At 36.7% G+C, this 27,986-nt stretch overlaps 4 protein-coding genes across 12 annotated transcripts in view; 2 read left to right on the top strand and 2 right to left on the bottom strand.

Moving 5' to 3' along the window:
- The window catches only part of ttll7 (tubulin tyrosine ligase-like family, member 7), an 84,866-nt gene extending 82,171 nt beyond the window's left edge, over positions 1–2,695 (bottom strand). For 4 of the 7 annotated variants that reach the window (XR_001660227.1, XM_016665782.1, XM_016665791.1 and 1 more), the window contains exon 1: positions 2,345–2,609. The gene's annotated coding sequence lies outside the window, so the exon portion shown is untranslated. Of the gene's footprint in view, positions 1–2,344; positions 2,610–2,673 lie in introns of those variants that run through there. The other 3 variants (XM_007542297.2, XM_007542306.2, XM_016665789.1) reach the window with 2 other exon arrangements.
- Positions 2,696–4,133: 1,438 nt separating this feature from the next.
- Positions 4,134–19,945, top strand: prkacba (protein kinase, cAMP-dependent, catalytic, beta a). Of its 3 annotated transcripts, XM_007542338.2 has the most exons (11): positions 4,134–4,526; positions 7,953–7,961; positions 10,613–10,674; positions 10,910–11,038; positions 12,771–12,869; positions 13,517–13,599; positions 13,716–13,842; positions 13,966–14,061; positions 15,649–15,771; positions 16,750–16,914; positions 17,002–19,945. In XM_007542338.2, the coding sequence occupies exons 1-11, from the start codon at positions 4,481–4,483 to the stop codon at positions 17,125–17,127; spliced, it is 1,065 nt and encodes a 354-aa protein (XP_007542400.1). In that variant the 5' UTR covers positions 4,134–4,480; the 3' UTR covers positions 17,128–19,945. The 3 variants fall into 3 exon arrangements, with proteins under 3 accessions (XP_007542400.1, XP_007542406.1, XP_007542393.1); XM_007542344.2 differs by lacking the exon at positions 7,953–7,961 and having other exon boundaries at positions 4,136–4,526; XM_007542331.2 differs by lacking the exons at positions 4,134–4,526; positions 7,953–7,961 and adding an exon at positions 6,367–6,936.
- An 83-nt stretch (positions 19,946–20,028) lies between these two features.
- On the top strand, positions 20,029–23,084 carry LOC103130871 (sterile alpha motif domain-containing protein 13-like). Its single transcript, XM_016665838.1, has 5 exons — positions 20,029–20,218; positions 20,589–20,702; positions 21,795–21,837; positions 21,957–22,068; positions 22,146–23,084. The coding sequence occupies exons 2-5, from the start codon at positions 20,675–20,677 to the stop codon at positions 22,287–22,289; spliced, it is 327 nt and encodes a 108-aa protein (XP_016521324.1). The 5' UTR covers positions 20,029–20,218; positions 20,589–20,674; the 3' UTR covers positions 22,290–23,084.
- A 611-nt stretch (positions 23,085–23,695) lies between these two features.
- On the bottom strand, positions 23,696–27,752 carry LOC103130861 (uricase-like). Its single transcript, XM_007542377.2, has 8 exons — positions 27,433–27,752; positions 26,788–27,000; positions 26,184–26,300; positions 25,446–25,524; positions 24,928–25,114; positions 24,687–24,810; positions 24,413–24,496; positions 23,696–24,342 (listed from the first exon to the last, which is right to left on the bottom strand). The coding sequence occupies exons 1-8, from the start codon at positions 27,451–27,453 to the stop codon at positions 24,268–24,270; spliced, it is 900 nt and encodes a 299-aa protein (XP_007542439.1). The 5' UTR covers positions 27,454–27,752; the 3' UTR covers positions 23,696–24,267.
- Between the last annotated feature and the right edge of the window lie 234 nt (positions 27,753–27,986).

Below are 27,986 nucleotides of genomic sequence, written 5' to 3' on the forward strand. Positions count from 1 at the left end.
CTAAAATTACCTGTAAACAGTAACCAACTCTGTTTTTGAGGCTCCTTCTGCCTAAGAGGAGGAACGAGTGTGGGAGCTATCAACCCACAGGGTAATGAAATACACTATCACGTCCACGCACCGTTTCGTCTGAAGTGATGCTTTTAACTTTCCATAGTTTTAAAAAACATTTAGAAGTCAGCCATTTTCTTACAAATCAGATGAACATTTCTATTAGCCACAATCAATAGTCAATATTCATATATTCATTTTTTTAGAACATGAGGATGGCTATATGAGATGGAAAAATGGATTAATGGTAGTTTGTAAAAACTGATGGAAGTGAGGACTAACAATGAGAGGGTAAATAGTTTGAGCAAAAGACAGGAAGTAAAAGTAAAACTAAGGCATAGGAAACGGATCAGAATGAAGCATACTGAAAAAAGAACGCATTCTCAGAATATAGCAGAATAATGACAACTTCAGCTATTTTGAAAAATTTCATGTGTGAAAAACACAAACTCAAGACAAATGACTCATCGCTCATTTTAAGGTAACAGTGATGATGTTAAAAGCAGTTAGCCTGACAAATATCAGCTTGTTACGTCTTATAGAGTACTATAAACAGCAAAACGGTATAATAAACTGTGCAGAAAGCACAAAAAATAAAATTTTATTTAGTGAGTAATTGTACATTTTTGCTGAAGTCGATTAATCAAATCAAATGACAACAAATACATTTTATAGAATAAAAACAGTTTCTCAATATTTTTGACTGATCGTCACTGCAATATCAATTCAGTTCAACATCACTACAAACAATCACAAAGCAGCACTTTGGTGCAATATTTTGTGTTACACAGAGGTTCAAGTATCACTACTTTACACTGTGCTTCATAGTAATATTTCTTAAAACTGAGGTAAGTTTTCACTGTCCTTTATTCACACATCTAAGACAGATCTTCATGGCCTAGATCAGAAAGTTGTGCCTCATCAGAGGGAGACTCCAATGAGACACAATAAAGAAAGTACTGAGAAAAATGTGGATTAATCAAAGTCAATACTGTCATCTCAGTATTCAATATTAATATATTGAACACTGAGAATTTTAGGAAATGTAATGTTTCCTAAAATTGTGCAGCCCTAGAAAATATATTAGAATGATGTGTAGTAATACTCACTGTATTAATCAGAGGTAAGAATAATCGTTGCTTTTCTTGTTGTAAATAAACACAAGAATATTGTGTTATACATATTTGTTTTAAAGTGTCTCAAACCAGAAGCAATACCATTTCTTCCTGGATAACACTGAAGGAAAGATAACTAAACAAAATACAAAGGTAAGGTGCCTAAATATAGAAAAACACAAACATTAACTATGAAGGAATGACCTCAAATATTAGAATCTATTCAGTGGTAATACAAATATGACCTTGAGTTAACAGCATTGTTAATAATCTGAGATCAATAAGTATTCTGACTCAAAGATATGCATGAAAGGGGAAAAAAAGATTTTACATTTTCTGCAGTGTGTTGCTGCGAGAAGGCTAAAATCCTGCTAAACTCTTATATAATCCATCTGCTCTGTCAAGGCTGGCCATCCACTGGGTGCTCTGCCAGCATGTGGTGTGTAGAGTGAAAACTATACTACAAGCAGGACTAAATAAATCGCATCTCCAACCACCAGATCTCTCATGTAATTAGCCAGGCTCTGGGCGCTTATTGCCTTGCTGCAAAAAAGACTTATGAGTTAAAGGCAGATTTATTAAGTGGGCTTATACTGCAAAGACCAGTGGGGGGACCTGTACTGTACCATGCCTGTCTCAGCAAGAAGTCAATATGGTATCTTCCAGATCACTGAAAGGATTGCAGGCCATCCCCCCTTCTTTAGATGTCTTGCTTTATTATTATTATTATTATTATTATTATTATTATTATTATTATTATTATTATTATTAATCCAAGCACAACATAAAATTCTTTAATTTGGCATGCAAGGCCTTAACGATGGGGGCTTTTCTTGAGCTCACAAATAAAATCTCCCACAACCGAAGCAGGTGTAATACTGCCATGAATGAGCTGCTAGCAGTGGCTTGCTAACGACAGGATGCTAGCTAGTTGCATAGGTCAGGTGGAAGAAAAGCAAACAGGGAAGCACATCTGGCATCCTGTTAACCTCCAGTGTACAACAGCTTAATGTTGGCGAATGACAACAAACTACGGTGTTTTAATTCAAACGCTTCTACAACATTTAAGCAGCATTTCCTCCCAAATGGGACACCGTATAATTAATTATAAATGACACCGGGCTGCTCTACTGTTAGCTTAGCAACGTCTGCTCAGATGAAACAACAGTTAACGTTACCGTATGTCTTATTCCAGTGCAGCTCTTTTCCTCGTCCCACTCCGACTACACAGCTGCCATTTAGAGACACTGAGGCCTCCTTGGTGAATGCATCTACTTCCAACCGTGTTTCCAGGACTATTCAGTGCTTGTGGTGCCTAACACCGTTATAGCTAATAAATGACGTTGACTGAAACATTATAGAGTAAAATCAGTGTATTGTGGTCCTGTTGTCTGCTGTGAGTGCTGGAGCGAGTCCCCGGGCGGAACCAATAGCGCTTTGCAAGAGGGGGGTTCGTGGATGAACTGCTGAAGTTTGCGTTCGCAGTATGGCAAAATCAGACACTTACCGCACTGTGGTCCTCTTGGGTTAAACCGGCACGTTAGAGTAAAATAAATAACTATTTAAAAGAAAAGGAGAGACTTGTCTGCTTCTTAAGGACTCAGTTTAACGCCAAGTCGGCCTGCAGCTCCTCCTTCACCATTTGCTGACACAAACAGCTGCCTAGCAACGGTGTCGCTGGCCATGGTGCTAAAAACATCCCGTCCCGCTAATGGGCGCGTCTCCTTCAGAGTTGATCAAGGTGTCATTTAGCTCATTAAAATGTGTGTTAACTCTCACCTTTGTGTTGTTTCTGAAATCTTCTACAGTTAGATTGTGGTTTCTTGTGTGGAACTGTTAAATTTCTGAACCAGCTGTAATACTCATTGTAGATTCTATCTCGACCCATAATGTTTCTCTACTCATTACATCTGCGGAGTATCTTTTGTCAAACTGTTTTGACAGAACAATTTGACAAAATTGTTTTGTCAAATAGAAATATATATTTCTAAATATATATTTAGAAATATATATTTTTATGAGGTACGTGACATGTTCATAGAAGATTATTAGTAGGTATTAGTGGCAGAATTTTTTAAAACCTTTAACAGTTCAAAACGTTAATCACTTGTTTTAACTAAAGATTAAGATAATAAAAAAACATGCAACAGTCTAAAGTGTTCCTTTGTGATTCCAGAAGTATTATTTACACACACTATGGAACATTTACATACACATTTAAACTACACAAGATAAAGCAATTCAGTGTGCAGTGGGGTTGCAACCAGTAGAAAGATGTTACACTAATGCTAGCAGCAAGCTTAATGACTATTTGAATCTTTCTTTTTTGTTAAATACAAAAAATAAATTTGATGTAGCACCACATACAAGATGAAAATGTCAACTGTACTTTGATCAGCCAGTTTATATTAAATATGTCCTCTTCTTAAACAGGAAAGTTGGACAGAGCTAGCCATATTTACATATTTTTGGATATCTTATTGTAAACAGGAAACTGAGAAAATAAGTGCTTTCCAATTTGTTTTTAGCAGTGATTAGTAATTTAGTAACAGTGGTACTGTTATATAAATGACCTTAAATTCACTTGGCACTCACAATATAATGTGTGACTGCTAATACATTGGCAGATTGTAGAAGAAAATGGAAATGGCACTGCACGCTGTGTAGTTTTTACTATACACCAATGATATTTTATAATGAAAGGGGGATTTTTATTTGATTGGAGATTATATTTGTAAAAATGACCAACTTATAAAATATATATTATATTATATATTATTATTTTATATTATAATCATCACATATACTATGACACTATTCCAATTTTCACGACAATTACCGACATCAGAAAACAGAACCGTGTCACAACTTACAGTATTGGATAGACACATGGAGTCATTTCTTTGAATTCTTCACACTCCTGACTAAATGTACCACTCAATCTCTATGCGTGTTTTTTTCCCCCCGAATGGTCAGTGAAGGCAGCATTCCACCTATCAAGCGTATCCATGGGTATTCCCATATGACGTGAACGCAGCGCAGGACGACAGGAGGCAGAGGTGAAAAGTCTGGATCATGTTGCCATTCCAGCAGAGGCATACATGAACGGCAAAAAAGGACACGCTATATAAACATCATCAAGTAGGCCAGCCGAGCACGACCAGGTTCTGTTCATAAGAAGAGCACGTTGATGGTGTTTGTAACCAGCCAGTGTGAGCAAGCTGAAATTTGTTATCGAGCTAACGAAGGAGCCTGTTAGCTAACGGCCACCATCATCGCTCCTAGCCAGCTGTGGATCGCCCTGTCTTCCTACGATGGGAAACGCAGCAACTGCCAAGAAAGGAAATGAGCAGGAAAGCGGTGAGCACATGGAAGTCATCCCGTTTGCTTTCAGCCATTTAACGTTTGCTGTATCATCATTTGCGAGCTTGCTTTCAAAATTCAGTGGGGTAGCATCCTTTAGCAGTTGTACAGCACTGGAGCAGACAGTACAGTAACATGGGCTGCACAGAAGAACCATTTTTGGGAGGACAGCTCTACAACGCGAGTTCGCAGTTTTCGTAACAACGTGAGGTTGCTGATGTTTACAGCTGGAAACTGTGTTAACAAATGCTAAAAGCAGCTGGTATTTGAATATTTGTCATCATCAGGCTCACTGTGGGGTTTTCAAAGAAGAGGACCCCATTGATTAAATAAATAGATTGGTTTTTTTTTATTTATTTTTTTTTATGTTGTGTTTAAGATGAGCCTGCAAGACTCTCTGTTTAACTTTGGGCTCACATCACGTGCCTGAAAGCAAGATAACATCACCAAACAAGCTGCAGGTCGTGGCCTGGAGTCAGCTGAAAACCACCACCATTAGAGTTTATGTGTTTGGTTTGACCAATCCTTTTTACACTTAGTACTTTCACATGTTTAATTAACAAGATCTGTCATATCTAAATATTCACAAATGTTACTTGCTGTCAATTTGAATATCAAGGAAACTGATGTTCTTACTGTGCTATTAACCCAATATAAAATGTATTCTGCTACCTGTAATCTGTGAAAAACAGCTGTATTAGGGCGATATTGGGGTGAAATGTTAGCATAACATTTTGTGGCATTTGTTGCAATAATTATAAAAGTGAAGATATAAAGTACTTAAAGATTTATCATAGACTTTTGGCTTAAAATCCATCCACCCATCCATTTTCTTTACACCCTTGTCCCTTACTGGGGTCAGCAGGGGGTGCTGGTGCCTATCTCCAGTTTGGCTTAAAATGTCTAAATAAAACAGATGCATACAGTCACTGTGCTGCCAAACATTGCACTGTAATTGCATCCAGTCACATTTTGCAGACATTCGTGTAGATAGTATTTGTTCTCTCATGTAATCAACAGTGGTTCCAATAGCAAAAGTAGCAATACCAATCATGCTGTCAAGTTTTGGAATTTTGCAGAGGTCATTAGATTGATTTTTTTTTTCTCACATAATGATTAATTCTTATCATACCAATTCTTGTTCCACAATAATTAACTCCAGTGCAATAATTCCCAATTCTGCATAGGATTTGGAACAACCTAAAAGTGTTAGACCATGTTTTCAATAAAACTAAAATCAGCTGATTTCATATGTGTGGAATACTTTTTCCATCACATGCAAAAGTAAATTTTCCATGCTTTTGAAATTCAAATGATCTTGACATAATGAGAGTTTTACAAATAAATTAATTTGTCAAGACATTAAACTATTTATTTATTTATTTTTAATTTGCAAACATATCTAATAAAACTCATCCATAGATTCCTTGGAGGATGCCGTCGTGGGCATGTTGTTGTTGTGAGCAGCCAGCCTAATCCACCCAACTGTGTCATAGCAGTGGCCTGTCTGCAGAGTCCCGATCTTGACCTGCTTTCTGATTGGCATTAGTTTGCGCTGTCTAACAAACCTGTGACTCGGGCCACCTGCGGTTTCTGCAGAGGAGGGCTGGAGCTGGAACAAGATTCAACGGAAAGCACAAACAAGGGCGATGCCATAACTTAGATTTCTATGTTTATTCTAAACATTCAATCTGTTATTTTGACAGGTAAAAACTAATTAAGCGGAAAAAAAAAAAATATATATATATATATATATAAATATATATATAAAATTGTTTTGACTATTCTTGATTTTTTAAATTATTATTATTATTATTATTGCTGAGAGTAAACTGAAGATCTGCAGTATGAAACATATCCACCAGAGAGCACACTATCCTGAACGCTATGCCTCTTTCTGCTACTTTGTGGGTGTAACAGGTTTCTTATCAGCCGTCTTGACTTGCCACGGTTGCACTATGTTTTTGATATGACATTTGAAGTCAGGCCTTCCAGGCTCTGTTTAAATTTTCCCTGTCAAAAAAAACACCCCAACATAACAATTTGCCTGTAACGTGTTGCAAAATGCTTTCAAACAGCACCATGACGACGCTGGACATGTATTTGGCCACTGTAGCGGAGGACGTGAACAGGAAGCTCAACTTTATGTGGTTAACCAGCCATTGCAGAGCACTTGACTGCATACAGGAAGTTAGTATCACTGGTGTTAAGCCTGCAAACGGTTTCTTTGCCTGAGAGCTTTTCATACTCACACTTCGAGATATTTGCCTTAAAATGGCACAGGGAAAGGATCACTCCTTTGCCACTCGCTTAATCAACAAATATCTTAAGAGTGGACAAGAAAACAAGGGACAGGAGAGTGAGGTGCCTCTGATCTCTGAGTTCACCGTCATGTGGGATAAGATGAGTAAGTGCAGTGGATTTCTTTTTCTCTAATCTTCAGCTCTGAGCAGGGTGGGTTGTTTCTTCAGAAAACTGATAGAAACTCAGATATTTCCCCTTGTAACATCTTTTCCATCAAGCCAATGGCTTGGGCTCTTAAACATAACAGTTTATGTATTGTGCTTAAGAGTTTTTTTTTTTTTTTTGTATGTTTTTGTTATCAGATTTCAAAACTAAATTTAAGCCTTAAGTTCAACTTTTATAGGGCGTTTTTTCAGTGTGTTCCCCAAATAGTTTCCCTTTTCTGTCATTTTTTTTTTTTTTTCCCAGATTCACATCGTCACTTTTTACCTACCAGACCATTAACACAGTTATTTTAAGCATAACGCTTTGTATTGCAGGCTGTTTCTGGCGCTTTAGTCGTGTAATATAATCTGACATCTTAATATCTGTGTCTTGTCTTTTTTGTGCACTGTTTAGTTTGAAATGTGCTGTTTTCATTGGCTTTCACGATCGGTGTTGTCTTTTCTTTGTCTTTGTGAAAAATAAAACTGACCTATATTGTCAGAACAGACAAAAAATATATACATACTACTGAGTAAAAGTCTAAAATAAATTAATTTAAATGTAGCTTAAGAAGAGCTACACAATAACAAGAAGCGTGAGGAAAACTAAAAATTTTTATTGCAGTTTAACTATATTATTTGATTTCCTAATACCGTGCAGCCCTGCTTAAAAAATAAAAGGATTTGGACAACCTAATTATTCCTGCACAGCAGGAATAATATCCTTAATTCTTTATCTTTTTCTTGTAAACTGGAATTTCTATTAGTCAACAAACAGAAGTAAAGCACTTAATTTGGTTACATACCTGCACAGTGACACGGATGCCTTACATTGTCTCCAGTGTTCGTTTTTTTCTACATGTGGTTCTGTAATGTTGTTGTTTTCAGCTCTTCATAAACTGTTCTTCCTCTCTTTTCTTCTCCGTCATTTCCATCCATATGGGTGAATGTTCCTGCAATCCCTGGCGAACTGTAGAGACTTTTGGTACGCTCATTGTTCCATGAGGCATCCCAAGTCACAGAGAGGATATTTATCTTGCAAAAACAAATGCAAAAACTAGTTATTTTTTTTATGTAAATGAAATTGATGAACAAACATCAAATCCAATATTAAAATTTACAATTTGTCAAGTTTTTTTGAAAAACTCATATTACATAAAAGTTCTTAATCTGTCAGTGAATTTCATTTCAGTAGGTGAGCTTAAACAAATGCTAAACATTTTAAGCTATTTTAATTGATTATTCATGGGATGACATTATTTGATTACACAGTTGAACATGTAATTGAGATCATCTTAATTTTGCTTATGGTGCTTAGTAAATTTTGATGTTTCATATGGTCTAAAATAAATTGTTAAAAAAAGTGTTGGGGTCACAGAAACTGACGCACAAGTGAGGGTAATCTTATAATTCCTTCATTTTCTTTTTGTTGGATTCAGAGCTGCTGCCTTATCAAAAGAGTTGCCTTTTAAAGGACAAAACATTCTTAGATGGTTAATCGTTTTTGTGACCAAAAAGACACATTCTTCTTGTATGCAATTTATAGAAAAGTGCAGTAGAGCTCCTATAGGCTGACTGGTAGTGTACAGCAACAGGTTGGGGAGGGGCAGATAAAGCTCCAGTAGCACCGGCACTTTCTGTCCCATCTCATTGGGTTCTTTAAGCCATAGAAACAGTTTAGGCAAAACTGACTCAGAAGCCATATGTTTTTAACATTTTAGTACATATAACCACATGCAAATAGAATTCCTATCTTTATTAAAAAAAAAAAACAGTGTGAAAATGTTTAAACTATTTGCACACAAATTGATAAAACTCTCCCCTTATAAGTCAGTGCAGTACATTATTTTCTGCCCCTTTACAGATTTTTCCTTTGTTGTTGCACAGAGACATTTCAGATCATCAACAAAATATTAATGTCAGACTAATATATCCTGAGAAATTACTCAGTTTTCAAATGAGGATTTTATTTATTGAGGAGTAAAAGCGAAACTAAACTGACCTGACCCAATTTGAATTTTGGTAAGTTGGACCAAATTTGTGTGCAAACACTGCCGTCTGGCATTTGTGATAAGTGGAGATGATTCTTTTGAATCGCTGGGGGTGAATTTTGACCTTATCTTCTTTGCAAAATAGCTTTAGTTCAGCTGCACTGGAGTGTTTTTGCACATGAACAGTCTATTTACTGCCAGGTCACAGCGACTCCGTTGGGTTTAATCCCAGACTTTGACTGGACAACTCTATTTGAACGAGTCAAGGGTGGTCCTCAGGTGGACTAGTCCTGCTGCACAGTCCAAGTACAGCTGAGATTATAGTTAGACATTATTCTCTGGACATACTCCATTTATTGTTAAATCATGAACACTGATCGTAAGTGTTCACGATTCAACAAGGACTTAATGCGCTAAATGTTCTTCTGGTTTCTCCTGTAACCTCCTGGATGAGCCTTTCATCTGGTTTTGGAGTAATTTTGGTAGGGCAGGCGGCTCTCCTAAGAAGGTTCATCAGGTTTTCCATATATTCTCCTTGTGTTGGAAATGACGCTTGCCTTGATTTGCTGCTGTCCAAAAGCTTCGAGGTGAAAGATGTCTGTTCATCTGTTCTCATCTGGCACTGTGTGTTGCTTTTCGAGGACTTGTAGCCTACTTCATCTGGTCTGCCAGGTTCTAAGTAATTTCTTGATTTTACATGTCAAGCAGTCATCAGTCAAGTGTGACTAGTGAGACCGAGCAAAATAATATGGGTAATCACTGTAAGTTTGTGATTTAACATTCAGAGACAGATGATGCTTTTTAATATTATCCTATCCAGTTTAATTTTCTATAAATAAAAACATAATTTTCAAACTGTTTTTGGTTTTTACTCAGGTTACTTTTGTTTGATATTAAAAGTTGTTGGATGATCTGAAATATTCAAGTGTGACAAAACATAAAAACGGAAGCCGTCAAATATAACACATTCCAAATATAATAATAATAAAAAAAAATGTCACCTCTATGATACTTTTAACTTAAAAACAAATTAATTTTTGCAAATTTAGGATCTGCTTAGCCTTTTCTTTACATGATCAATGGGAAGAATGTAATGGCTAAGTAAAAAACCAAGCCATAACACCAAAGAGATATTTCACAGCTTTCAATGACTCTTTGACTTTGGACACCTCATGTCAGCCGTGACTTTGACAGTGCACTGTCCTCAACATGCCTGCTCTCTGTTCTCAGTTACATGTATGTTGTACCTCCTGTCTTATTGTCTGCCGACCGTGTTGTTGTCTCTTTCCTTTACCGCAACCACTCTTGAAAGAGATGCAGAACAGCTTGTCTCGAATTTGGCCAGACCTGTAAAGTTCACGGAGCTCTTTGCATCACTTTGTGACTTAAACTTTCCTGCTAAGGCGTGTGGTTTTGACTTGGAATACTTTTTTTGTTTTGTTTTGTTGCTGTTGTTTTAAACACAGTCCTCACTCCCCACTAAGTGACTTTTGCCTGACCTCAGAATGCTTTTGTTCCCCTGAAGGTGTAACCTGCCTTTTTTTTTTTTTTTTTAATTCCCTGAATGTAAAATTAGATTTTATATTGGTATGTCATGAAATTTGAATTGCTTCAATTTAAAACAGTTTTTCTTGTTTATTTTTAGTGAAAGAGTTCTTAGCAAAAGCCAAAGAAGATTTTTTAAGAAAATGGGAGTGTCCCGCACAGGTAAAGTCCTTTTTTATTATTTAAATTTAATTTGTTTGTTTATGATTTTGAAAAAATGCACATGCAGTTTTTGATATGCTAGTATCCTCCTTTAGTTAAAAATATCTGCAATGCTAACTCATTGGGTATTTCTGCAACTTTCTGCAAAGAGCAGCCACTTTCACTGAAAATGTTTCCATGCAGCTTGAGCTATATCAACTTACTTCCTTGTTTTTATTGCAACCTATTTTAACAGTGTACAACAACCCTGGATGAGTTTGAAAGGTTCAAGACTCTGGGCACTGGCTCATTTGGACGTGTGATGCTTGTGAGGCATAAAGGAACAAACCAGTTCTACGCCATGAAGATCTTGGACAAGCAAAAAGTAAGTGCACATTGTTAAAATATGTCCATCACAACACCCTTAAACCGTATTAACTACTGCTGCTTGCTTGTATAAAGAAAAGAAAAAAAATTCAGCAGAAATTCTTCATGTGAATGCAGGCGCTTGTGTATCTGATGAAAGGAAATGGAGTGCTTCCTTTAATGTGCTGCTAGTACATTATCACTGAAAACCCCTTCGTATGAGAGTTTCGATCTTTAAATACTGATGTGGAAGTGGTACAGACAGGCGGTGTTGCTCTTCTAGCGCTGCTCTGTTCCCCTGAATTTGGCTGTTGATTTAAGAGGTTAACCTGTCTCACTTTAAATTTCACTTCAACAAAACAGCTTAAAAATGTTTCTTTTACACAGTATGGCCTCGGCCTCTTTTTCCTCATTAACTAGTCCTGCCTAATATAAGAAGTGTTTAAACTGCATTTTATTAGACAAACTGGCATGTCTAATAAAATACAGTTTAAACACATTTTAGATACTTTTTGCCTGATGTGTCACAGTTTAATAGTATATTTAGCTCCTAGCTTGCACGAGTGATTCTGAACCTTTTGTCTTACAAGCCCTTGTTGTTGTGCTACGACAAATTCTGCATCCCCCTCTGTACATACGCCGACTTTCTAGCTGTACGACCTTCTTTTAGCTTCTTTTAGCCCCTAACAGTGGAAACTTTGTAAAAAAAAAAATCACCTTTAAGTGCAATTTCATCTGCAAGTCTTTTGGTGAGGTCTCTAGGCTACATTTTGTTTTCCAATTTACATATTAGCTCATATTTAGACCGGCTAAAAAGCAGCTGGGAACAGGTGTCGTCAAGTATTGCCACATATTCTCTGTTGGATGTATTTCTGGCTTTTGACTGAACCATTCTAACACATTCATATGTTTTGATTGTAATTATTCCATTGTCGTTCTGGCTACATGTTCAGGGTCTTTGCCTCGCTTCACAATCAGTATTTCTCTCCATCCACTGTCCAGTTAACTTAAGAGGATTTTTTGCACAGCATGATGCTACCACCAGCATGTTTCACATGGGGGGTGGTGTGTTCAGTATGGTTTGCAGTTATGGGTTTTTTTTTTGCCACACAAAAGTGCTTTGCATGTCAATCAAAAATGGAAACTTTGGTCTCATCTGACTCGAGCAGCTTCTTCCTCATGTCTGCAGTGGCACCTGCATTTTTCTGCTCTCCTGTATTTGTGAAATCCATTAGCACTAGTTGTCCTGTCTGCACATTCTCACGCCTGAGCACTGGTGCTCTGCAGCTTCTCCAGAGTGACGGCCTCTTGTGTCTTGCAGATGCATTTTCACATTGCTCAATTTAGGTAGACATCTATGTCTTAATACTTAGTTTTGTAGATTGTGTCATTCTCCTTTAGATTTTCAGATGACGAAAATGTGGTGTGTTAAAGCTTTGATTAGACTTTTTTTAACTTTTTATGTGTGAAAATAGTGTTTGATGCTATTAAAAACTTGTCTAGACATCTGTTCATCATATAGTGTGCTGTTATTTTGCATACAAATTTATCATGAAAGTTTTCCACCATTTCTGAGCTCTCTAGCTCACACGTTTGTTAAGTATTATTAGCATCGTTTGGTGGTAACTTTGCTGCTGTCCCACCGTCTGTGTGCTGCTGACGTACAACTTTGAACAATATCTGGCAGACCAGTGAACAACTAAGAAAATAAGGAAAACATTCTGATCTAATTTGTTTCCTTATGTTTGCAGGTGGTGAAGTTGAAGCAGATAGAACACACACTAAATGAGAAAAGAATACTACAGGCCGTCTCCTTCCCTTTCCTCGTCAGATTGGAATACGCTTTCAAGGTACTGATGGATCCAAACCCTTCTGCAGGGTTTTCTGTCTCATTTTGAAAACTTTCTCTCAGTTTATTTCTCTGAATGTCATTGTCAACTATTTAAAATGTAAACCCTTTACCTGAAAATCAGCTCTTACAAGGTGATAAACACTTTTACATAATTTCAAAGAAACAAAGTGATTTCGGTGAAACGTGCCGTCTGAGGTCACAATTTATTAGCAAAGGCAAAAAGTTGTAAAGTGATTCAGTTTCTCATGCGGCTTTAGAATGACATTACCCAGGTGGTTTTGTGAAACAAAAAAGAAACATTACTTCTTCTACTTAACATTTACAGCTCAGAGGTTCATGCTGGTGATCAGTTGCTCTCAACGGTCCCACAAATCCAACCTGTCCTGTTTTACCGGATTGGAAAGATTGTGCTTCTGTTATTTCCTTACTTAACACGACTGCGAGTTGCTGCCGTACTTGTTGATAGCAGAAAATGCAGCCGCTAAAATGTTTTTGGTGTATGTTTACAGTCATTACTAGGAAGAAAGTCTGGGGCATATTAATTTTTAGCTGTAAAAATCATGTTGAAAACTACATCATTGTTTATATAAGGATAAAGTAAATGTTATTATATGGGAAGTAACTTTATTTGAATATATATCTCAGGACAACTCAAACCTCTACATGGTGATGGAATATGTGCCCGGTGGAGAAATGTTCTCACACCTCAGACGCACAGGAAGGTTCAGGTATAATGCACATTTTTGGGGGGTTGTTTTTTGATTTATTCATCAATCCGTTTACCCACTTCTCTCAGAAGAGATACACCTTACTCTTTGTCTAATTCTTTGTTTCCCTCTTTCAGTGAACATCATGCAAGATTTTATGCAGCTCAGATTGTGCTCACTTTTGAGTACCTTCACTCCTTAGACCTCATCTACAGAGACCTAAAGCCTGAAAACCTGCTCATAGATCAACATGGATACATCCAGGTAACCAGTCCATCTCAGCTTTATTGTTGGAAAAATAAAGTAAAAAGAGCAGGAAAAAAAAAACAAAAAAAAAAACTGAAAACCGATTGACATATCTTCACATGGCTGTCTTCTTTTGCCCAGGTCACAGACTTTGGCTTTGCCAAACGGGTAAAAGGCAGAACTTGGACATTGTGTGGAACTCCTGAGTACCTGGCTCCAGAGATCATCCTCAGCAAGGTGAACCCCTCAGCAAGGGTTTCAAAGCAATAGATCTTCAAATTAGTTTGTTAGATTAATCCAATCGATCTCAAACTTATGGTAGTAAGAGCCATATCAGGTAACACTAAACTATGTAAGTACAAAGGCAAGTAGATGATTTGAAAAATTGACAATTTCCAACACATGTAGCATTACAGCAAGCTGTTTAAGATTAGATTGTTTTGAGCACTCATTGGTGAAAAAGCATCACATTTTTACTACTTTCTATCTTGTGTTGCTACCCACCTATACCTATATTCACTTTTGTTCAAACTGTATTGTATGTAGTTGCTGGAAGTAAAAACTGAAGAATGTTTTACACACTTTTCTAAAACTGCAGACTGTTTCCTTTTTAAATATATACGTCTGACCTCAGTTTTGCAGAAGTCCAGCTAGTAGATGCTTTATCTTTCGTAGCACGCTACACAAAAATGAGTGAAAGATTAAAAAAGAGCAAGAAAGTGTCAAATGGAACAATTCTGTTTCTACACGTTGATCTTTTCAATCCACTATTCATTAATGAAGTCAACTAAAGTCGTGGTTAACCCAGTGTTTCATCCACACTAAACAAACTACTTGGGCAAGAATCAATTCTAATTGATGACTGAGATTTACAAATATGATAGAAAGATACACAAAAAGGTTACATATTGTACAGTAAGAGGCTACAGATCTATATAGGGAGGTTCTGAAAGTAGCATTAAAGTTTTCTAGCCTGGCAGGTTTTGTTTCTTTCACTTCTGGGTATAAAAAAAGAAACGTAAACAAACTCTTGATTATCATAAGTTGCATTAGTGCTGCCGTGTATTTTGGTGAAAGGTATTGTTCAATACGCATTTGGCTATATCTTGTTCACCAAATCATGAGGAGATTTACTCATCACCTTACGTGAGTTACTATTCACCAAGGACTAATATGTAAAGAGAGCAAAATGCTGCATGATGTGGGTAAATATTGGGATTTGAAAGAATGATGTCTAATAATATAGTTTAGTTGGATTATTGTAAAGTTTGCTTTGACATAACTTCAAATTTATGACCAATATCTTTCTGTTTGTGTTAAGAGGGATTAAAAAGCAAGGTGACAATGATTTGTGAGGTCAGATGAATCTTTTTTTTTTTTTTTTTTTTTCTCAAACCGCAAATTGACTTTGAAGGCTTGAGTGACTTGTCTGGGTGAGAATTTATTTCTCTTGACTCAGACACAAGACTGGAAGTCAGAAGCCTTTGATGCAAGCAGGAATTGAAGCTGACTGCTGTGCTGACATGGTGCATTATCACCAGGGTTGTACCAAGTGACTCTAGGTGTTTTAATGGCTGCACAGCAACTGCAAACAATGCATCCACATTCAGGTTATAATACTTTGTGGCCCACAAACTGAAAGGACATGAATAAGCTGAGATCTCGTCTCAACCTTTAGAATCCAATAAAATACTGATGGATTCTTTGAATGCAATTTAAAAAAAAATCAATTTTTTTTTGTAGACCTAGTATTGAAGTTTCCCAAATTTAACCTAAAAAGTAAAAAATTGTGATTCTTTTTATATTTCTTTTTTTTTTCTTCAGGGCTACAACAAAGCTGTTGACTGGTGGGCACTGGGAGTTCTTATCTATGAGATGGCTGCTGGCTACCCTCCGTTTTTTGCTGACCAGCCAATACAGATCTATGAAAAGATTGTGTCTGGCAAGGTAAGAGGAGATTTTCAAGTTTGACTATTTAAAGCACTTTCTCTTATATGGGTTTTCTATTGGGTGCTTTAATTCACATGATATACGAGTTATATCTTTAAAATGATAAGTGTAAAAGTTAATTAAAATGTGATTTTTTTTTATAAGCTGAAAGCATATATTATTCAGTTCTGTGTTACTTTATAGTCCTAGAAAGCATGAATATGTTTGATCTGTCTTACTCATCTAAGCCAGGGGGCGGGGCTAACATTACTGTAGACAAGGTGATTGGCCTGAGGTTGAACTACTGTGCAGGTCAACCAATCAGACATCATGTATGATGCATCATAGTGACAATGGTAGACAATAACGTTTTAACAATACTTTTAATAATATGAATAAACCCTGCTGTGAAATAAGTTTCAGTCCCTTTACAGATTTCTGAAGTTTTTGGTTATGTTCTCACAATTAAATGTTTCAGGTGATCAATGATGTTTTAATACAAGACAAAGAAGTCTGGATAAATAGAAAAATCTGTTGCTGATTTCTTTTATTAAGAGTAAAAAGCTATGCAAACCAAGAAGTGGCCTAGTCAAAGTTCACACTTAAATTCAACTGATATATGGCACGACCACAATTTCAGCACAGCACTGTTGAAGACTGTTAAAGCAGTTGTTGCTGCCACTGGTTGGCAACAACCAGTCATAGGTTTGGATAATTCAGATCGCTTTTTTTCCTAATAAGTTAAATCATTCAGTCATGATCATTTGAAAACTGTTTTTATTCTGGTTAACTTTGGCAATTGTAAAGTCTGTTTGCTGATCTGAAACATGTCAGAGTAACTACAAAAAAACCGATCTTGAATAAGGAGCAAATATTTATTGAATGTTTGGTATTTTGTTGGATTCTAGCCTTTCTGGCCGTTGGTAGGAGGGGGACGCATCTCATTTTCTATAATTTATCACTGTTGTTCAGAATGCGCTTCTTCCTTCCTTGTAGGTACGATTTCCCTCTCACTTTAGCTCCGACCTGAAGGACCTGCTGAGGAACCTGCTCCAGGTAGATCTTACGAAGAGATTTGGCAACCTGAAGAACGGCGTAAATGACATAAAAAACCATAAGTGGTTCTCCACAACAGATTGGATAGCCATCTATGAGCGAAAGGTATTTATTTTCTGCAAGAGCTTGTCTGCTTTTTTGAATCCATGCCGAGAGATTTTGTCTACATATTAAGCGTTCGTACTTTTTCAGGTTGAAGCTCCCTTCTTGCCGAAGTGCAGAGGACCTGGAGACACGAGCAACTTCGACGACTACGAAGAGGAGGACATTCGCGTCTCACAAACAGAAAAGTGTGCAAAAGAGTTTGCTGACTTTTAGCCAGGACCCCGTCAGGTTTCCACGGCTTTGGGATATTTGCACTCTGATGAGAGGTATAAGGTGGAACCGAGGCCATCCTGTGCTCCTAACAATCGCCTCGTTCCTTCATTCCACACGGCTGAAATGAGGTCGTTTTTTTGCCATGCCCCCTGGTGCTGCTGGCACCGATCTACACACAGGCAAATTATGCAGACACCTTCACGTGCTGCAATAAAGTACTAGACCACATTCTCATTGTTTTTGTTTTAACTTTTAGTTTCGACTCTCTTTCTCCTTGTTTAAATTTGAATGTGAAAAGCAACATGCAAAATGAATTAGTCCTTTTTCGATGAGGTACGGGAAGTGGTAGTATTACCTGTTATTGCACATGGTGTTGAAGAGTTGTTTTTTTTTTATTTTTTTTTTTATCTATTTTTTTATTTTTATCTGTTGTCTGTTACAAACCCCAGCGTGTTTTTAAGGAAGGGGCCTGGTTGAGTTTCGATTAATTTAAACAGCATTTTTATTATTCTGGTGTCCTCAAGACCTGGAAGCGTGTGTTTCCATCTAGACCTTGAAAGGTGAGACGTCCTTTTCCTTATTTTATTTTTTTTTTGTTTTTTTGTTTTTTAAGCATGACCAAATTGTTAACAAAAAATGGAAAAACAGATGCATTCTCTCGCTTTCAGTTCTTGAGGAAAGGAATTACTAATTACAAGCGGTATCAGGAAGCAGAAACATGTAAGCGCTGTGTCAGCTAAACAGTTGTAGCATGATTTATCCATATCCGATCACAGGACATTTCCTTTTTACCTCAGTCTTTTGATGGAAAGAAATTCTATATTTTCTAGATACAAGTGTATTTCACAAGAAGTGAATCTGAAGATGTTTGAGTTTTGTCTCTGCACACAGTTCGTATGTCTGTGGTACATTTAAAAGTCTGTCCAGAAATGCACTAGCATGGCATTTTCCAATCGCTGAAAGGTCAGTTTGTTACATTATCTGAAGGATACGAAGCAGTGGTGCTCACATGGGGTGACCTTTGTCCCCTTCGGGTTCTGTTTTGAGTTTAACTGCTGTGTCTGAGCAGAGCACTCAGCCTAGATTGTGATGTTTCCTTTTCTTTATATTTATTTTTTATCTTTATTTTGCATGTGTATGGTTGTGCAGCAGTGTTACTGGAAGCTAATAGTAGTATCCCCACTTTTTTTTTTTTCTTTTGTAGCCTTGGAATTGTGTCACAGCATGAAGCGTGAAAGCAGGTGATATTTTGGTCTATGTAACACAAATGCCATAAACAGTGCTGCATAATCACGTAGCAGCAATAACAGAACACAGAACTATCATGAAGTATTGATTTATCACAGCTAGACTGGTCCATCTTCGGCCTGCAGTTATAACTTGTAGTCTTTACACTGTTTCCTAACTGAATTAATCAAGATTTGCCTATTCTGCTTTGCAAAGCTTAGTGGCAACTGATTGAATTTGCTAACGGATAGAAATGTTACATTTTCAAAGGGAATAAGGTAAAAAAAAAAAAAAACCTTTTTTTCAATTATGCCACTTCTTAAGATTATTTTTTATTTTACTTCAATGAGACAAATATAACTTCTATGAGGGATTCTTCTGACTCATTGCATATTGTGCTGCTAAAATGTAGTCCCTGACTCCACATTCTTTTCTCCAGCATGACAAAATATTGCATCTATAAAAATCTATATTTCAGATGCCGAGTACCTACGTAGGTGGTATGCCTTTGATGTTTTTTTTTTCTTTCAGATAGCAGATATATTTTTCATTTTGGAAAGCCTGTAGTCCTTTAAAGAGGCGTTTCTCTCTTCCTATCAGTCACAGAGAAGTCTAAACTTCAAATTATAAGATACTGGACTCCACTGGGCTGAGGAAGAATCAAAAATGCGCTGTTGAAAGTCTTTCCAAAACTGATACTTGAGTCTTTACATATGAGGGAATAAAAAGCTATTTTGTTCAATTTAAGCATTCTTAAACAACCAAATTCAAAAACAGGATTTAAGTAATTATTTGTTTTAATCATTTTGTCTGAGCACATGTGCATTTTATGCGATTTAATTTATGAAGGCACAACTGCTACTTATGCATTTTATTTATACATAGAAGTCTAACAAAATAACATTTAATTTTCCATAGTTCTCAGTATGTGTATGGAGACCTAAAGTGTTAAGCATTGCAAACACCAAAATTGTTTATTTATGATTTTTTTTTTAATTTGCTACATCTATATTTGATGCATATTGACACCTCTAATGCCTACTGAAATGTATCTTTTTTTTTTCTTTTGTATTTATTCAAAATTATGTATTTTTGTCCCGTTTGAAGGGTGAACAGATGGTATGCCTAAAAACAATTCCCAATGTTTTTGAATTTGATGAATCTCACCTGGCCCACAAGCATGTCTCTGTCCAACTGCCTGTGTGTAAATCCTCTCAAAAACAAATGTGTAGGCAATTGCCAGGTCTTCTTCTGTATCATCTGTTCTACCCTCCCTCATGTGTGTGATGTTTGTTGAAATTTGACGTGAAACGACTGCACCTTTCCCTGAGCCACTTCACACTCCTCCTGACTGAAGGAAATCAGTTCTATGAGTTCTTGTAGCTAGTCACACGTGCCAGTATGGGAATCAATAATCTGCAATGTGTCTGTAATTTAGTTTGTGGATATTTTTGCACATCATTTAGAAAGCTGACACATTATTTTTCCCAATCATATTTACTTGTGTTTGCAAGCGAAGTACACTTTGCTGTAGCAGATTTTATGTAACAAAGAGGATATGTCATTATAATAAATTCTTTTTATTGAAATCAACAATTTGTGTGTTTCTGTGAGGAAGGCTGGTTGTTAAACCCGTTAAACTGCCATTGCACTACATTTCCCATGATTCCGTGACGTTGTGGGCGAAGGAAACGAAAGCGAAGAAGCTTGTTGGTTTACTTGAATATAATTTGATTTTATCAAATAAACACCGCAGTTTATTAACTGGTAAAAATACTGCAGCTTATAAAACTTTTTGTTTGTTGAATAACAATTTTTGACTTGGACGAGCAGCTGTTGTCAAGCCCGAATCTCCTAAAATAAGGTAACTGTTAAATTTGGTATTAGCAAACGAGGCTAACTATCCCTCTTAGCTTAACGTTAGCGTTATTACAAAACACGGAGAGGGTGCGATTAAATATCTACTCGTCGTCTAGAATAACCACATATTTTATTTTCTTGAATTTGTAATATTTTTTTTCCAACCAAATAAAAATGGGGGGGGGCCAAGTTTTTTTATGTCGATATTTTCTCTGGTTTTAATTCCGCTAACAACGTGAGTTTTACGTCGTCAATTTTTACACATCACAGTTTTTACTCCGACTTGTGTTTATGATAAACGGCGCTAGTTTTAGTTAATTAAGCTGCTTTACTTACGGCTTTACCATTTCTGCTGTGGTGTTGTGCTTTTTCAGCAGAGACATTCAGTGAATGTCAGAAAGACAAACGATGATGGTGTTTGAACTGCCAACACACTGAGTTCTCTCGCAGAAGACATCTAATGAAAAATTACTGCAACGTAACAGAATGTAAGACTCGTTTCATTCAGTTTGTGTGTGCTTAAACTTTGAATTTATTTGCTAAACTATAAGGTGTTATACGGAAGCATAATGTGGAAATTAGGTAACTGGTCTAAAATGTCGTGCTCAAAGTCTGTCAGAATGTAATAAAAGAGATGCGAAAAACATTAAAGCTCCTATCTAGACTTGACTGTAAAATCAGTTAAACTTTAGATTTTTATTTTTTCACCTATGGAGCAACATTTCATTTTTGGTTGTAAAATGTTATTTAATCAAAATAAAATCTTCCTTTCCAAACATTTTTCTGCATGTGCATCACATAAAACATAAATAAGCAAACTGTTTTTAAATATTATAGGTATGTGCGTTTTATATTTATTGTATTGTAGAGAATCGCCTATCAAGCTTTTCTTTTACCTGTTTATTTTTTTATTTTTTTTGCTTTGAGGAGTATAATATTTTTAAACTGAATCATCTGTGAGGTTAAAACTGCAGCCAATAGTTAGATGTAGTTGCTCCTCAGTATTCCATGTTGAATTTTTTTTCTTTCTTTTTTTTCATATCTGACATGCCAGTAGTTGGCTGCTCTTTTCAGCCAAGTGAAGGATACCACAAGGGGCAGTAATTGTAAGGAAATTTAAATTTATTTAGTTTAAAACAGAACTAATTTGGCAAATACATTACGGCATTTTATTAGCATCTTAAAATTATTAACTTACTCCTGCTTTATACTAATAAGTGTTGCAATATATCTGATATATTGTCAGAATTTTGAATATTTCTATTGCTCAAACATGGTTGCAATGAAAAGTTTCTGAAGAAGGATAGAAAAAATATGTAGTTAGAAATGTTCTGACAACTGAATTATTTTTTTTAATCTTTAGGATTTTTTTTTTGTCTGATTTGTAAAATTTAGTTGTTTTTTTATCAGAGGCCTAAGATGAAAAAACAGCCCATTTCAGAAAACATTCTTGATTGATTTTTATTTATTTATTTTTTATTTTATTTTCTGACCTCAAATTATAATTTTATTTGAACTGAATTGATAATGAGATTGTTAAAATAATTGCATATGCTTGCCTTTGTCATTTTATTCAACAGCCAGTATGGAGGACAAGGCAAATGGTTCAGTTGACACCAAAAGTTACTCATCAAAATTAGCCGATGAATCTATTTACTCGATTCATTTCTTACTGGAAACTCAAATAGGTTTTCCTACAGTTGTCCCAGTTTAGTCTGAGTAGAGTAACTTTTATCCTGCAGCCCGGTGGAGAACGGTCAGCTGCCAGACCCTTCCAACTGGGGAGTTGCTGACGTTGTCAATTATTTCAAGGCAACAGGGTTTGAGGAGCAGGCTACAGCTTTCCAAGATCAGGTTAGATTTTTCTTCTGTCTTACTCCACGTCAACTTGCAAAGCCTCCAAATATAGAATTTCTCTTTTGGACTGACAGGAAATTGACGGCAAGTCTTTGCTCCTGATGACGCGTAACGACGTCCTAACAGGACTGTCGATAAAACTCGGCCCCGCGTTGAAAATCTACGAGTACCACGTGAAGCCGCTGCAAACGCAGCACCTGAAGAGCAACGCGTCGTAGCACGGCCAGCTGCCCCGCCACCCACCTCAGCGACAATCATCATGTCAGGAGACTCCAGGTTAGCTGCGGCTTCACAAAGACTCTTCTGCCAACAGAGGCACCTTGACAAGATTTGAATGCTGTTTTTTTTGTTGTTGTTGTTGTTGTTGTTTTTGTTTTAATAAGCGCGGATCCCAAAACCCCGGTCTGCACACTGCGTCCACTCAGCTGTTTACCCCTTCAGCCATTCTTATTTCTGCTGCTTGTAATTTTGTGTTTTATTTAAGAAAAGAGATTAAGAGTGAGTATTCTGAAGGCTAGATTTGTGTGTTTGTGTGGTGAATGTGTGTGCAAAGTAAATTAAACCGCAATGGGTTTTTTAAGTATTTGTAAATAAGATGATATATAGTTGAAAAGGATGTATGTTCTGTTATATTTGAACACTTTGATACGTGCAGAAAATTATTATGATCCCATTGTGTTTCCCTGAATTTAGTTTTTATCTTTTAAACTGCACATCTGAGTCCATGTTTTGTCCAGAGCATGTAACAATTAATCACTTTGTTTTCCAGGACTTTTATCTAAAGCCTCTTTGTTTCTTCAAGTCAACTTTATTTAGACTTGAGGCTCTTGGTATGAAAATCTTTCTGTATATATTCTTATTACGTACCTACCTGTGGTGCTTTCAGCTTTGTCACTTGGACGGCTGTATTGAAGTGTTCATGACCCATGTTTAAGTGCAACATAACACTGGAGTTTGAATATCTTGAGTCTAAAATTGATGATAAATGGTGCTTTTTTTCTCACCAAAGAACATCAGTTTGACTTTCTTGACTTTTTTTTTTGTTTAATTTCGCACATCACATAGTTAGCTGGCAAAACATTACTTATCTCTTTTACACACCCACTCAAATTTCAGACCATTTCAGATGATGTAAGGAGACATTAAAGATATAAAACAATGTATGTCTTTTGTTATGTTCCTAGAACATAACAAAATTGCAGTTTACCCTCAATAATAAATAAATAAAACAATAATGCATATAAATATCTGTTGGTTAAGTCTCACCCTAACCCTCTACAGGGGCGTGGGAGGGGGCAGAGCAGATGGATTAGGAGAGTAAATAAAAAAATACTAGCAAACCTCAAGAAACCATGAAATATAACGAATAATGTGCCAAAATGTTTCTACACAGGTATAAGAAATTAATAAACTCCAAGAAAATTACATTGACTCTTCTAACTGTTGGAATATATCTTTCAATTTGACTTCATTTTTGTTTAAGACATAAGATGATGTGGAATCTGTTTTGTCTTTTTGTACACATAAGGTTAAATTTAAATAATTATAGAAACATTTAAAGATCAAAACTTTGTTTGCATGCCCTGAAACATACTAAGAATTACAGCTAATGTTTGTTTTTTTGTTTTTTTTTTTGTTGCTGTGTTTTACTAACATTTAGCAGACTGATGAAACTTCTAAAACTGAGCTACTAACTGAGAGATGTTGTGAAAGAACCTTAGGGACGTCATAAAACATTATTTTTGTTTTTAACCAGAAAATGTGTTTAAAAAATAAACTTCTTAACATTATTAATCTGAGAAATGTGCACTTAAAACACCAAAGGAAATTGTAAAAGCATGTCAGAAGGCTCCCTGGTAAGCGCAAAACAATTAGGTTTTTTCAACAACTGTGCTAAATATAGTCATATTTACGTACCTCCATGCATGTAATTCATGTCATGTATTACTTCTTCAGAGAACATTAGCTCTTGAATCAAAACCTTGCAAATCAAAAGAAATTCCCAGTGAGAGTGGCTGTAGTTATTTTTTATTTTTCACACGTTTTTGGCTGGTCGGGTGTTAAACATTCAGTCAGGAGCAACTTTATTTACATCTTAAGGATATATTGTTGGATACATCATCAGATTTTCTATTAGTTGGATCAACAGGTTAATACTGAAACCAGCAGTAGTGTCTTCAGGTTGGGCTTTCCCTTTTAAAGTCTGGCTCTCTGCTTACGACACACTGTCCCTGTGATGTTTCCAGAGGGATTATCCAGAGGAAGAAACACCTGATCGAAAACAAAAAGACATGTTATCAATCAAATAAGGTTTGATACTGTAAATAATGATAGTACTTACCTCATCTTTGTTGCTAAGACCCATTTTTGTCATGTCTATGGTGAAGTAATGCTGGTTGGGCATGACAATCTCGATTTCCTCCACCTAGGAAGAGCATTTCTTGTGTTATGCTACATACTGTTTCTGGTAATGTCGCACACATGTAAATATTTTGAAAACAAAACCCGCTTCATACACTAATCATGTGTATCTTAAATTATGCAAGACAGTGACAACAGATTGCGCAGCCATGAGTGTCTTTGAATAAACTGATTTGTTGAAGTGAAGGGCTCACCTCAGGAATCCTGTCCAGGGCCAGAACTTGTGTTTCATAAAGGGTCTTTTGCACAGATGGTGAAAACTCTCCTCGACCGTACGGGCCAGCAAATTTCTCAATAATTGTGTCTCTCATACACTTCCTACAAATGACAGAAGTTTCCTTTTAGGATTTTTCTTTTTGAGCTGAAAAATCATCTTTGTTATGTGGTTTTCCCTGCACTTCCAAGTTGATCCCACACAAAAGTTAAGATAATTACCATGCGGCATCAAAGTCAACGTTCTGGACCTTGTTGTAGCGCCACCTAGAGTAAACGGTGGTGCAGAAAACCCTGTCCTTGGTGTCTTGCAGTGTCGTGAAACGATCTCGGAAAAAGCCCTCAAAGCCAGACTGAGTGGTTTTTAGCACCTTCATGTCCTTCACGCCGCTGTGAACCACTGGAGTACCTGTGTGCAGAACAGAGTTGGTGCAAAAGCACAAAGCGTTTCAGATGTTTGGATGGAAATGGAGTCTGTCCCAAGCATGTGTAAGAATGGATAATAGCTGTAGATGCACAGATATCCTTGTCAACAGTTTCAACTGCTACATTTTTCAAGAGGTAAAATAATAATAGACTAGACCTGATAATATCATTGTATCTATTTCGTGTCATTATCCATGCTAACAAACGAAGTTGACTCAAGATATAAAAAGAGATGTCTCCCACCTTTGCCACCAAAACACTAAGCACATTTTAATAAAAACACACACACATGCAAACATATTTTCAATGGTTACCGTTGAGGTTCTGTTCAACATCACAGAAGCGACAAGCCTCTGGGCTGTAGATAAAAGCATGAACATGTTCGACACCGTTCTGGAGAAAGAAAAAAAGAGTGATTGTGTCTAAAAATTGGTGCTTTAATCTTAATTATTTGAATACTTCACAGATTGGTACAGTGGAAACAAGGTTGTTGTTTTTGTTTTTTTTTTAAATATTGGGTGACATTTTTTTTTTTTCTGGATTACTCAACCAAACCACAAACAGATCTTTTCAAAAGAGCAAAATGAAAAAGGTACTTAAACTTGCACACACTTGAACTAATACTTTATTAGAAGCAGCTTTCATGCTTTGTTGATATAAGACTACCAGTGTCACACATCTCTACAGATGTTTGATTTAGCTGAGGGATACAAATCCAGCTGAACATCATTGCAAGTTAATCAGATCCAATTGATGAGGGAGAACTCAGGCTGACCGGATGCTGAAAATTAATCAGAAGTTGCCCCCAACAAAGTATTAGTGAAAAGGTGTGCACACATTTTTTAATTTATCTTTTTTTACACAATTGCATAAAATATTTGTCACAGTATGCATAGCATTTTGCATAATGAAAAACCTGGATTTTAACAGGGGTAACTAGATTTTTGAGAGTTATTGTACTTTTTAAAATGTGATGCTAGTAAAATAGCAGCCAGAAAACAAACTAAAGCTTATATTTTGTCCGGGTCGAGGGACTGGATTATGGATTTTACCTTCTCCAGTCTTCTCCAGGGCACCTCCTCCATGTAAACCTTGGCCCTCAGCACATGGTTGAAAGAGGTCAGGAAATGATGGCAGAGATCCAGGGAAAATTGCTCAATAGTATTTACCTTAACAAAAGGGGGGGGGGAGGGAGAGTCTGAATAGTTAGTTTTATCTCCAACAGGAGACATAAAATGCATACAAAGTAGAGGTGAAAAACAAATAACCACCAAAAAGCCATTACAAAGAATAATCTCCCCTTTGCAGGGGAGACATGCTGTGTTAAGCATCCCATTGGCTACGAGCTCATTTGCAGAATACCCTTTACTAAGGTATTCAGTGTGACACACCCTTCAACATTTCAAACATGAATTCTCTAACATTCCTGTCTCTGTCTTAAAAATAACACATATTCTGCTAATGCCAAGAAAATTCGACAAGCAGTAAAATCTGCATGAAGGTTGACTTTAAACAGCAGCCTCTCGACAGAAACCAAGCCAAAATCAAGAAAATGTCAATTTTAACACAGCATAAACATTATTCAGAAGCTGTTTAGAAAATCGGCGTGTTTATATCTTGAAATGTACTGAGAAGTGCAGTGAAGCTGTAACTCACCCCTTTGATTTTGGCCATGGCGTGGACAGTGTTCTTGATGGTGTCGGTGGGAATGATGTCCGAGTTGTCTCCGGTCAGATAGTCCTTGCGTGACTTGAGCGTTATCTCCACGTTAGCCTTCAGCTCAATAAGGGAGTGGTGGCTCCCGTGTCTCTTGATGACCATCACCTTCACCGCATTCTTGCCGTAGCCTGTCCGCACAAACTCCACATTCTGCATGAAGGGAAGAAGACTTGACATTTTCATCCAAATCTGCAAATGTACAACGCCAGCGGTCTCATTCTCGTGCTATTTAATGTCCAACCTGATTATTTTCATCTTAAAACTTTAATTTGTGCCTAAGTTGTAGGCTTGTTTGTGAAGATATTCCCAAAGGTTTGCACCTTATTTTTGCACATTGACAAATTTATTTGCGTTTCTTCTGTTTTTGTAAGGTTGTAACTATTTAATAGTAGTGAAGAAGTACTATTTCTTGACATTGTTTCATAGGTCTAAAAGTTGCAAGTTCTGGTTTAACCTTGTGGTCACTGACCCCAAACATGATTGTATTTTCAATGTTAAAATTGTTTATATTTGCACTGACAGAATAATTATGCTATGTAATTTATAAAAATAAGTCCTGTTTTCCTCCTCTGAAATGATTACCTGATTTCCAGCGTATGCCATGTTGCTTTGTTCTCTTTCACCTGCTGCGTTTCTGATCTTGTCTGACACCAAACCCCTCAAAAAAACAAAACAAAAAAAAAACAAAAAACTCTTTCCAATATATGTACGTTTTCTTGAGGGGGTGTTGCCTTCTTTTTTACTCACACTATTGGCAGTTCTGGATGGATTTCGTCATATTTTACGTGTGCGCAATCGCACACAAACCCCGTCACCCTTGCACATAGAGGCTCCCTTATTTTGTATTGATCTCCTTGTTTCCTAACTGAACTCTCCTCTCTGTGATGTACAGTGGCATCAGTCATCTGGATGGGCTAGCTGCTTGCCAGCTGACATCCTTCCATCCAGACTGCAAACTGGTGGTTTTGCTGTAAAGTCCATATTCTGATGCTGTGTTGATTATAAGAGGTAAAACCTGAAGCAGTAACTTCAGTGTAATGGAGATTACCTCTATTGTTTGTCCATAGCGGTTGTCTGTTACCATGGAGACAGTGCACAAGCTGGAGAAGAGGCTTTGCTGACCAAGAAGCGACACT

The sequence above is a fragment of the Poecilia formosa genome, unplaced genomic scaffold (assembly GCF_000485575.1).
Source record: "Poecilia formosa unplaced genomic scaffold, Poecilia_formosa-5.1.2 Scaffold10, whole genome shotgun sequence".
In the NCBI taxonomy this organism is placed as follows: Eukaryota; Metazoa; Chordata; class Actinopteri; order Cyprinodontiformes; family Poeciliidae; genus Poecilia; species Poecilia formosa.